Source organism: Psittacula echo (genome assembly GCF_963264785.1).
Source record: "Psittacula echo genome assembly, chromosome: 4".
Taxonomy (NCBI): domain Eukaryota; kingdom Metazoa; phylum Chordata; class Aves; order Psittaciformes; family Psittacidae; genus Psittacula; species Psittacula echo.
The window spans coordinates 19843244-19855815 of record NC_137738.1 but is presented as its reverse complement, the minus strand read 5'-3'; the positions used below and the strand labels follow the sequence as shown (position 1 = coordinate 19855815).

Genomic DNA, 12572 nt, shown 5'->3' with positions numbered 1-12572 from the left:
TTGTACTAAAAACTATGTAATATTGCCATTTTATTTGTATTAGGCTTCAGAGATAACAGTTCAACTGGGGTAAATATGGCCACGATCAATTTCTGAAAGCTCCTTTTTGAGCCCTTTCTGCTGACAGCAGCAACACTTGGATTGACACTTCTGTAACTGCAAATGCCATGCATTTCGTTTCCACTTAAATCAAAATTTAGAACTACAGAGGCTGTAACAAGCCAGTCTGACCAATGTTAGCTCAATTCCATTCCAGCAAAGGAGTGTGCTACAGTAATTGTGCACATTACATCCCACAGCTGCTTTATAAGCAGATTTAGGATGGCTCCAGCCCAGTTTCCCTAGGCAAGAGGAAGGCCACATTTTCAATTCACAGGTCTCCTGTGGGCTGGGGAACCTCATCACACCCTAACCCGCACAATGCGAAGGGATGAGAGCACTCTCAGTGCCCGACATTGCCAGCAGCTGCTCACCTGGCGAGAGGCAATTTTCTCCACAGGGAAAAGCTGTAAATTGCATTTGAAGATGTTTTTTAATTAAAGCTATCTCCTTGGAGCCGCTCAGTGGAGGCAGCCACCTTGGCGAGCTCAGGCTTTGTCCAGTGGGGAAACATGGAGCCACTGCTGCCACCCTCCTGCTCCGACCCTGTGGCTGGGGGAAAACTCACTGGGATTTTTTGTAGGAACCACATGTTGGAGGTGGCTGATCGTGGGGATCTCTCGGCTGATGCACAGAAGGCCGCTCTGGCAGGGATGGCAGTTTTCACTCCCTGGGTCACAAAGTGGTTCTACTGGACCAGACTGCCAAAGAGAGGCTTCAACACCCCCCAGCCTGCCCTCCCCCATCAATATCATCCATACGAGCATGTAGTACTCAGCCTACAACAGACAGGCAACCTGCCACTGCCTTTAAGGCAGCAACCAGCTGGTGCTTGGATCAACACCTGCACCAACACACACTGTCCAGCCTTTTGGTGGGATCACTCAGGGTCTGTCAGTCCTCTGCAGCCTCCTACCCTTGCAGGCTTAAACACAACTGCACTCTGCCATCTAGTGATCTTGGGCAAAAAAAGACTGCTGACAAGGCTGGGAGTGCCAGCTTTGACCAGGGCTGGGGAGGGGGTCCCAGGGGAACTGTGAGTTCCAGGAACTGGGGGTTCTCCTGTTTTTATTCCCCACTGGTACAACAGGGTTGGTGTCTGCTGGCATGGAGAGGGCTCTACCTTTCATGAAGAGAAGCAGCACCCTTTGGCGTTTAGTGGGGCCATGGCATAGTCAGGGCTTGTTCTCTCAGATACTAATGAACACTAGGTGCAGTCCTGTTGGGAGCAGGCTGGCCCCAGCATTTCTGTGAGACAGGGGCTTCCCGAAGCACCAAAATCAGTTGCAGCACTTTCTGCAGGGGTGAGGGGATTGAAGTAAGCGATGTCCAAAATCAAGACTGAGACCAGACAGTCCAAGGATCTAGCACGACCACGGATGGGCAAGAAACTTTCACTGAAGTTTCAGAACAAAATCTGTGGGCAGCTGGCTCCCTTCAGGAGTCCTCACCAGATTACTGGCCCAATACTGCTTTGTGCTGTACCCTCTAGGTCTTAGGTAGGCAGCAAGATGATGTGGATGTAACGGAGAGCAGAGCTGGATTCACTACTTCCCCAGAAACAAAAAGGCAGCCCTGAGATTCTGTATGTCAATCCCTGAGACGACTGACCAGCACACTTAGTCCTGTCCTCACCAAGCCATGGGGAGAAGTTTTGACCCTGATTTTAAACAGGGAGGGGAAGCACATTTGTAACACTTGGACTCCTACAGAGAGTGCCCAAGACAGACTGTAATTGCAATCCAGTAAACACTAAAGCTCTTCAGAGAATTTGTTATGACAGATGATACCAATCTCCCGTCCACAGCTCTGAAAAAACGGACATTCCTCATAAGCAATGCCAAAGAGAGGAAAGAGCAGCTTTCTTTCTCTTTACTCCCTTCTAAGCAAAGGAACATTTGAAATCTGGTGAAATACTACCTGCTTTTTCTTCCATCACAATTTGGAGGCTTCTTTGAACAACCACATTGTAAACCTGTCTTGCAGCTTTGATTGAACTTTTCATAGGGAGAAAACATAAATATCTGCTTGGTGTGCAATGCATCTCCAGGCTCAGCTAAATGTTTGCCTGAGGACGAGAGACTGGGATTCAAGACACGTCCTTCAGGAAAGCCAGAGGCATTGGGGTGGTGGCAGTTCATAATGCCAACCACCTCTCTGAGGTCCCCTGCTGGCACAGAGGCTCACCTGTCTCTGAGGAGATGTTCACCTCCACACTGAGGTCAGGAATGGGTGCTCCCTGGAAGGTAGCCACGCACATGTAGGTGCCGTAGTCACTGAATCTCAGGTCAATAATCTCCAAGCTGCAGGTCACAGGTGGGAGCTCGGGGTCGTTCCGGGTGATGAGCAACCGGTCTGAGAACCTGGCTGGTTTCCCATTCTTGTACCAAGAATAGACAACTTTCTCCTGGGGGACAGCATCTACATGGCATGAGAGCTTCAAGTCCTGCCCTAACTGGATGGTCTCACTCTCTTTGATCACATCAGGGGTGATTTGAAACGTGGCATTCTTCATGGCTGTGATGAACACAAGCGCAAAAATGGTCAGGGACAGCAAAAAGTCTTGCATGGGACAGGGCAACAGCTTTTTGCTCCTCAGGAAGGCAACACGTCCATGCAAAATTTGTTTGAAGACCTCTCCCAGTTACATTCCTACAGAATATCCCCCAGGCCTCCCATCTGGCAGTCTAGGACCATTCTCCAGTCCAGGATAGAGCTACAGCCCCGGATGAGGCTGCAAGCAGTGCTAGCACAGCTTTTGGTCTGGGAGCAGAGAAGCTTGCTCAAGCACTTCTCCAGAATACTAACTGCTACTAAGTTCCACATTCACCCTCAGCTGTACAAGAACAGCCAGGAAAAATGCAAATCTAGACCCTCTAGCCTGAAAACCCATGCTCTGAGACAAAGAGCCACTTACACCGCACCAGCAGATTCACTGTCTTCTTTGCTGGGTTCCCCACGTTGTTGATGGCTGTGCAATTGTAGTAGCCCGAGTCCTCCACACGGATCCTCCAGATGGTGAGGTTGCCTCCTTGCACAAGGCTATTGGGAGGCACTGGACCAGGAGAGTGAGACCAAACCACCTCTGGCTGTGGGTCACCACCCATCAGAGAGCACTGCATAGTGATGTTGTCACCAGGGTTGACCACCAGTGTCTCATTGACAGACAGCTTCAGAGCAGGTGGAGCTGGAAAAGTACAAAGAGGCACACTTCTGAGCTTAAAAAAGACCCATCCAACTGCCTGTGTGCAGCTTCATACTTTCTAGGATTTATTTTTGAAAATGGCTGGTTTGAGTAGGGAGAGCTGGAAGGATCCATGCATTTATTGCAAATAGAAGGTGTTTGTGAACCTAAAGCATGATCATTACCATGGCCTTTGAGTCAGAGCACTCTGTTGTGGTCAGGAAACAGCGCAGACAGGACCTGACACGGCCCCAGAATGGAGGTGATACCTAAACCACTCCATCACTAGCGCTTAGAACTGGGGCATAAGCTAGCTGCTTACGGTTTAGGACTATGGCTTAGGATTCAGGTCAGAAAAAAAGCCTGATGAGCCCGTTTGCAGAGGTAGGAGTGGCAACCAGACAAAATTTGGCAGTGGAAAACTCAAGGCTAGAGGCTCTCTGACTCCTGATGGAAACAACTGCAGCAAGGCAGAAGGGCAGTGGAAAGCCCCTGTGGCTCCGCATTACTTACCTTCACTGCAGTCAGCCCACTCCTCTGCAGATGCCACCATGACTTCTGCTCTGACTGTATTTAACTCCCCTGACTCTAGGCAAGCCCTGCAGAAGCAGCACTGGCAAAAATGCTCAGCTGGTAGCTCCTACTAGAGTACCTGTCTATCCCTTGCTGCAACACTATTGTATGAATCACAGTTAGTCTGCTTGTGCCTTGAACAGAAACAGCACAACGGACTGAGCCCTGAGAAAGAAGACAAAAAAGCAACAAAAAAAGGGGGAAAGGAAAACAAGAGATTCATTGTCACAAGACATGGGAAGTTGCAGCCATGGATTGAGCTTTGCCTCTCAGGACCCAATCCAAAGCACACTGGGAAGCTCACTGGGATGTCAGTGTTTGCTGGACAGTTCTCACAATCCCAAGGGAAGGTCAGGCAGAGCACCAAGCGCATGCTCAGTCACACCCTGCTCCTTTTGCCTGACCACCAGAGCTCAGCCCTATAGAGAGCTGAAAGAGAAAGGTCTGTTTCAGGTCACCCTGCTTAAACCCAACAGATGTTTGTGTTCAAGGACAGTTGGGATTAAGCCACTCCTCCCGTAAAGTGTTGCTGTCCCAAGAAGGAGTTTTAGGGAAGGTCTACCATTAAAAAAGGACCTCAGCCATCCCATGATATGCGTCTCCATCTCTTACACCCAGCTAGACATCTTTGAGAGGCAAAGCCTTCGCCAGGCACCTGGCCCTTGCAGCTCTGAGCAGACACAAGACCAGGACCTGTCTACCATAACAGACCATGAACTGCAGCTCTGCATCCACTCTCGACCTCCTTCAGCTCCGTAAGTGTCAAATACACTTTTCTATAGACTAGGAACTACAGACCAGGTCACAGAGATTGTATTGCATGCACAACTGAACTGAGACTAGTCTAGAGAATGGCTAGACAACCTCTCCTTTGAATACCCTAGTAACCGGTTTTGATTTATTTTATTTCTGCATCCTTCTCACTACACCTCCCTCCAGGAACTGCTCCAAAAAACTTCCCATGAAAAGCCTTTTAAAGCCCTTGTCAGCACCATCACTGGCTCCATCCAGACAGAATTGAGAAAGTAGCAATCCCCAGCACAAAGGCAGGGAGTATGTTTTAAGTAACAGCCATAATAATGCAAAATAAGACATTGTTCCATATTCATGAAGCCTGATTTAACGGCATCATTATTTCTGCCTCTTCTCTCCCTGGACCCTGCGTTAATGAGCTGTGCTGGATTTGTGTTGGATCTGTGAATTACAGCCCATACAAACAAGACAAGGAGCAATGCTCTCTCCTCAGAACCAGCACCATAATTTAGCAGTGCAACCCCTGCCACACTGGGATATTGCTTTGGTACACTGAATCAAATGTCCTGTCCCTGGCCACAGCATGTGCTATTTGTGCCAGAGGTGGTCAGCTGTGCCTAAGGAAAAGGTTGGCTTCTCTGCCACCTGCACTGACCATTTTGAGGCCAGTGTCTTTGAATTTCGGGAGGCCACAGCCTGCACCCAAAGCCTTTGACAGGTCTCTTTGCTGGAGTCTTGGAAACAGTATGCAAGGTTTAATACATGGTAATTGGCAAAGAAAGGAATTGTGTATCTTCTCTAAGCTCCAGGTAGTTTCACAAGATGGTATGAAGTCCAGGAATGCAACAGCCCAACTCACAGCGGTCAGGCAGGATGCATTCCTCTCACCAACAGGCTGTCAGCTGCACGTAGCTGATACCAAATAGCCATTCCTGCCCTCTGACATTGGGCAGGTTCACAGGGCACAACCAAACTCACAGATGCAGCATCTTGCCTGGGAATCTCCATCCATCCCTGTCAGAGCCAGAGAGAGGCTGAGACTAGCCTATGTCCAGAGCTGGGGAGCACAAACCAGAGGTCCTGCAGGTGCTGGTTAAGATTTAGGGCTCTTGCCATGTTTGATGTGCACACATCTGATAGACATTCATCTTGCCTAGCTCTGGGCAAGGCAACTTGGAAAAGAAGTGACATGCTGGTGCAAGCAGCGCCTCAGGGCAGGTTATATGTGCATGCAAGAGGGAGGCAGGGAAACTGCAATGCTGCCACCCACACAGCTCCAAGCAGCAAGCTCCCATGAAGTGCCCCAGAATGGAGCCCTAGCTGTGGCAGCCTGCGTGGGCTTCCACTCTCACTCTTGCCAGCAGACAGAGGTTAAGAGTCTGCAGACATTGTTATGCAGGAGATGAATCTCATTTATTTGTAACCTGTGGCAATTCCTTTTGTTCTTGGCTCAGAAAACCTGCTAGCGGAGTATGCTGAGCAGCAAGGGGACCATTAAAAACAAAGAGTCGCTTTCAATTCCCTTTGAAGTCCAATTTGCTGCATAAAGCTTCAGGAGAATTAACCAGCTGGACTGCTTAATTTTGCAGAAATTGAGGAAAGGGAAAACATCAGCCTGACCTCGCTGGAGCGGGTGACGACAGCCCAGGGCTGAGCTGGTCCTGTGGCTCTGTGGACACAACCTGCTGCTCTAGAGCCATACAACATCTGCAGGACAGAGAAAGAGCAGACAAAACCACCTTCCCATTAAGGCTGTAGACCAAGAACCCATTCCCTGCTGCTTCTCTCAAGCTTCACTGACACAAGAGCTTGGGAAAAGCATACCCCCTGCGGAAAACTATGATCTGCCCAAAGGCCATTGCCAGACTTGACGAAGCAAGCCAGCTGAGGAACAGCAAAGGAACTTGGAAGAGAAGATTCCCTTGGCCTAACATGACCTGACCCTCAAGGTCTGTAGTACTTGGGTCTATAAATATTTAAGAGATCGATTTCCATGCACCTCTGTGCATTTTGGGCCCTCCTCAGCTGCAAAGGTGAAGGCATCCTGAGCAAAGCTGCTCAGAATTCTGGGCACAGCCAAGGCTACAGAGATTACTAAAGCACAAGTGCAAGAGGGAAAGAAAAGAACCATGCATAAAAGGGGAGAATTAAAGATTTTTCTTTAAATATTTTCTCATCTATGCACAATACTACCTACAGGGCAAGTAAGCCAGATAATATTTCATGTTAAATATACTTCTGTTACTGAACACAAACCTTGCTCACACCACAACGCCAGCTTCATTTTCCCTGCCAGCTTTTAACACAATTTGCTAGGAACACATTTGCCATGGCCCCTTTGAGCTTGTAGTGTCAGGCTCCACTGTAACTATGTATAAATATGCATATATAACTAAACAACAAGAAAAAAGAACTAGATTTATGTGCTATGTGATCCAAGTTCAGAGATTAGTTAAGAGCTTAAAAACCTGGTGCAAGTTCAGCTATATTGCTGTCTCCTGACCTGGCTACAACCTGAAAATACGTTTTTCCCATATGCTAAGGGGCTGGACTGGCATGAAGGGTAGATTTCCTGTGCTTGGACTGGCAGGGGGGAGTGGACATGAAGAGAAATTTGATTTTCTAACTCTTCAAAGGTAAGGGCACAACAGGGAAGAAGAGCTTCATCATTAGCACAAGGTAAGTTTTTAAAGGGAATATTCCAGCATCTGCTACAGTCTCACCCTGAGAGAAATTCAGGCAGTGGTGTGAGTTGCTTGAGACATGTTCAGAGATCTTACTACATACAGAATATTTTTTTTCACTTTTTTAAGCTCTTTTTTTTTAATTCTTTCTACATGAAATAATGCACCTTGGGGCCAAGTCAGATGAATAAACGTAATTTACAGTATCAACAATATCCTGTCAACAGTTGGCAACATCAAAAAAGTTCTGTTACCACTGCACAAAGATGACACAAGGGATGCAAACTACTTTGTGTTACATTACAGAGGTGAATAATTCAAACAACTACAATGCTTTTTCCTTCTGATCATGGAACACCCCAGGGCTGGAAGTAATTTCCAAACATTTATTTATTGTTTGCAAATATTCAACACGTGGGGGCTTTGTGGGTGTGCTTTTGTTGTGGTTTGTTTTCAATGGACAGGTTGCAATCAGGTCCTTGCAAGTATTTGGTACGCTATACTTGGTTATCAGTCAGTCATTGCAGGTCAAGCAAGAGGCACTGAAGTAATTCTGTTTGCAACTGGAGGCACACTCAAGCACTGCCAGTATGAATATCAGTGTAAAATTCATTTATTGGGAAGGCACCAGAGATATTTGCTTTCCACAGACATTGGCACCAATGGAGCCTGTTAGCTGGGAGATGCTGAGAGCGCAGCCTGGCAAACCAGGCCAGAGTCACACATGAATGAATTATTTGTAAGAACTCCTGCAGCATCTGCCCCACTCCGGACTGAATCAAATCTATTTTTAAAGTCACTTAGAATTATAAATAAATAAACCAGAGTCTGAATTAAAAACTACATAGCGGCTCAACACCTACATATAGTCTGCTTTAATGATCTCATGGCAGGCCTGGCCAAGGCACTGGGTGTATGCATAGCTACAAGAAATTAGAGCATCCCTGGCCATAAGACTTCTACATGAAGGATTTTTAATCCTAGCAGCCATGCATATGGATGTGAAGTCCTGCAGGCCCTCCTGGAGGGTTAATGGCTGTTGAGCAGGCAGGGGGCTGAAGGGATGCAAGGACTTCTGAGTCCCCTCTTACCTGTGGTGTTTGTGAGCTGGAAGGTGATAGATTTGTCAGGGATGCTGCAGACGTTGCGGACAGACACCTGGCATGTGTAGCTGGCATAATCCTGGGGTCGCAGGTTCTTCAGCTTCAGGACTTTGGTTTCACCCTGGGAGTTGGGGAAAAAAGTGGAGGGGAAAAGACACAGGTGTGCAAAGCACAGCTCATCACTTCAAGTCCATAACCTGTCCCAAAGTTTACAGATTGCCAGCAGCACCCATCAAAACCTCAGGGAATTGTGCAGACTTCAAGCTCCCCTAGCTATACAGAAAGGAGACACCAAGTATTTGTGGTGGTAACTCCACCTCCGGGATTTCTCAAAACTACCAGCAACTGACTGACATTTAACCTGAAAGCACTGCTGAACAAGTCTCGGCATAACTTCTTGTCAAATGCAGTCAGAATCATCTTTCAGAATTTGAAAAACCTTAAATACTCCTGAACAGACCTTGAGATCTCACACCAAGATGTCAATAGGAACCCAAGGGATGTTATTGAGGTCTCAACATTGCAAACTCAAAGTAAATCAGAGTGCATTCAGGCATTAATGCTGGCCTAAATATGACAAGTTTAACAGTTGTGCTCTGAAAAATTGCAGTACAAGGGGAAAAAGATAAATCAGAGAATTACTCAAAGAACTCCCCGAAACTTTCTTATCTCTCTTCTCCAGATTCTAATCTCATTTTTGCTGGTGTAAATTCAGAGTAACTACATGGATTATGGCAGCCGTTTCTCATACTAAGATAACAAACAAACAAACAAACAAAATCACTACCTGGAACTCCATTAGTTACTGGCTTGTTAAAGAAACAGAATTAAGTTTTTCAATTAACAGTAGATGTGTTCTGTAGATTTTTATTTATGAAATCTGGAAAGCTCTAAGATTCATCCTGTGGTTTGCACACCCTGCAACTCATATGTCTTTGCATGACAGCTTGTCGCTGTTGTTCTCCTCATGTTTGTCTGAATCTCTTCTGAAGAAATCATTCCATAATTGCCTGCAAATGTGCGAAGGTCTCAGCACGACAAATCCTCTTGAGGACAACCTCAAGGGACTGGACAATGAGCTCAGGCATGCTAATATGTAGAGAACAATGATGTGAACTGAGTAAATGAGAAAGATAAATACCTAGGAGACCAATAACGCTATGAAAGTCCTGTCCCCTGAGATTTGTTGCTATGCCACGCAAATGATGGCATTTACAATGTGTGTATCAACTACTCACTTACAGGGCCCTGTTTATTGACTAGTAATTGTTGGGTAAATGTGCATAAATCTTTAGTGTAGGGAAGTTTTAGAAAGATTAAACAGTAAAGTCTTCACCTCTTTTTTAACGTAAAAGCCTACTCAAACCTGACACTGATACCAGTTCATCCCTAACACAATAGTACAACCCCCTGCAAAGTGTGATTTGTTAAATGTAGTGTATTTGAGCTCCAGCAACATTTTCCTCCCCCAGTAGTGTTGCAGAGGTGTGTTTCTGTTAACGTCAACTCTTACGAACCCAAACTTACAGATTCATGCTGGTGCTAAGGAGAGGATTATAGGGCATGCCTGTGTGAGCACAGCAGTCCTAACACTCTCTCTCAGAGCTGGGAACGACCCATCATGTTGGGATGGGTCCTGACAGGAGCTGCGGGATGCTGGGTCATTTACACATTAATGTTCCAACATGGTGAATTCCTGCCAGATGCCTTATTTAGCTGAATAAAATACCTCAAGTCCTAAGACATTCTCTCACTAAGCAATGTCTCCTGTTAATTACGCTGAGTTACTGAAAGCTGGAAGAGCCCACTGTGGCTTCCTCTAAGGCCAGGCATGTCCTAGCTGGATGCCGTGTAACCCTGGACTAGACAAAGCTCTCTCTGGGGCCAAACAGCGGCACTGACCTACAGCATTTTAGTGGCAGATCTGCCACTAACCTGCAGCTCTCTCCTCTCTCCTCACCCCTCTGAGTGTTTCCATTTGGCTGCCCATTTACTCCCTGTTACTTGTGGCCGTAAGGAAAAGCTCTTCATCATTTGTTTCATGGATCCCATGGCAATGCTTGCCATTCGCCACACTGCTGAACAGGAAGCACTTCCCCTGATGTATGGAGCTCAGGCACTCAATTAATTAAAGCAAATAGTAATGGGAGACAGAGGAGACCTGATCTTGGGATTGTTTGCTTGGATTTTAGTCTCTGTCATCCAATGGCTACGTCACCTCATTAGGGGAGCTGTGGCCTGCACTTAGGGACAGAGCCAGAAAGGTGAAAGTACTTCAAGGCTGTCACACACCCTTTTGCTGCTCTGCTCCTCTTGTACTCTGGGCACCCACAGACAGAAGTAGGCTCTATCAGCTCTTTTGGAGACAGTGCTTCTTGCAGCAGCACCCACCCTCTGCCCAACATTGCAATCCACACAGGGAAGGAAACACCCTCTCCTGCAGTGTGCTGGGTTACCAAGACACTCAACACAAGCTGGTGGAAGTTTGCTTTTTTTCACCTGTGTGTAGAGGGGTTCATAGATGTCCACACCATTGTCCTGACTGTGGGAAAGAGTCTCAGCTCCCCGTTTCCAGATGAAACGAGCTGGTGGGTTGGAGTTGACAGTGCAGCGGAGGAAGACAGTCTTCTCCTGGTAGAAGCTGCCACGAACATCACTGATGGTCTGGTGAATGGTGAGAACAGGTTCATCTAGATCTGGAAGGAAGGTAAGGAGGGCCGCAGCATTGTTAGTGAAGCTTGGTCTGCACAAACAGCCTGAAGAGCAGATGATGCTCTAGGCACCACAGAGGGGAGGAGAAGCTCCCACATATTTGGCTGATGACAACCGCTGAATTAAGAGTTTATCTGAAGGCAGGTAACACAAACAATATCTAAAGGGAACACATAGGAGAAGCCAGAATTCTCCCTCTCACCACACAACCTCCAGAGAATAGTAAGCACCCTCTGGTATGCAGATCCCCATGTAGTCCTTAAGCAAATCACCTACCTGCCACATGCTTCTCAGAGCAGTGGGCTGCCTCACCTTCCCCAATGGCACCCCACACTCAAAATCACCACTCTCTACTTCAGTGAGAGGTCAGAAGGTTCCCAGGAAACTGCTCCATCATAATTTCTTCTGCTCCCACTTTCCACTTCCCAAATTCCCACTGAAATCATGAAGCTAAGCCCATGGCTGTGAGATGCCCACACAAATGACAGGACAAACCTTCAGTTCAAGGGGTGAAAGTAAAAATCAGGACAAGATCAAGGAGCTGAGGTGGAGAGTTATCTCCTAGTCAGGAGCAAGGCTCGTGGGGAGCCATGGGAACATGAGAGGTAAAACACTGTTATAGGTATGCACAATTTCTCTCTCTTCCTATTAAAATATCCTCTGTGAAATTTCTTCTTTTCAGGATCTGTACTAACTCTCCCGCTTCAGTAACTTCTATTCACCACATCCCTATCTATCACCCACCCCCAAACTGATCAGATTCTTTTGCTTTCTCTGTTTACAGAAAATGCTCCTGCCAGTTCCCTCACCATATCTGCACTGGACATACAGCCATCACAAATCAGTGGCTATCAGTCACTTAACTTGCAAGCACACAAACAATAGCCCTGTAGGGAGCATACTTCCTCCATCCACTCAGAACACACTGCTCCCCAAGGTCGCCCTCCTGCTAAAAATGGATCATTTTCTTGGGTTTTGCACCAGACATCAGTGTTTGAACATCAAGTAAGCATAGTGAAAACCTCAGTTCTTTCTCCTCCCAGAGATAGGGGTTAGGTGTAAAGATCCCATTTAACAAGATGGGACCAACTGGTCCCCCAAACTAAAATCTGTCCCTGTGCCCTTAAGCATGTCTTAAAAGCCATCTGCTGAGCTCAGCTGAAACAATTCTACACTTTCATGAGCCTTATAACCCCATCTTCAACTGCAAGGAAACTGAAGCTCATGCACCCAGTATCATCTACTGCTGCCGGTGCTGTCTTCTGCACATGTTAGCAGAAAGGAAGAGGACACTTGCTTATCACCTGCTGCTCTCCTATGCCACCTAATTTTCTCTATATTTTATTTCAGAGATTTGTAAGTTTGGAGATCTGATTCCCAGAAAGGAAGAGGGAAGCAGGGCTGAGTTTCTTCTAACTTGTTATCCAAATGGCATATGTTGTCTTCTGAATCGCAGGCATCAAA

The 12572-nt window shown here is 46.8% G+C and overlaps 1 protein-coding gene across 1 annotated transcript in view; it reads right to left on the bottom strand.

Annotated features, from left to right (window-relative positions):
• Window positions 1-12572, bottom strand: part of MDGA1 (MAM domain containing glycosylphosphatidylinositol anchor 1) — a gene marked incomplete at both ends in the record, with an annotated part of 145708 nt that overhangs the window by 78825 nt on the left and 54311 nt on the right. Inside the window, 4 exons of the mRNA XM_080616932.1 lie at window positions 2287-2616; window positions 3017-3286; window positions 8385-8517; window positions 10896-11092. Coding sequence (XP_080473058.1) covers window positions 2287-2616; window positions 3017-3286; window positions 8385-8517; window positions 10896-11092 — 930 coding nt within the window. The remainder of the gene's footprint in view (window positions 1-2286; window positions 2617-3016; window positions 3287-8384; window positions 8518-10895; window positions 11093-12572) is intronic.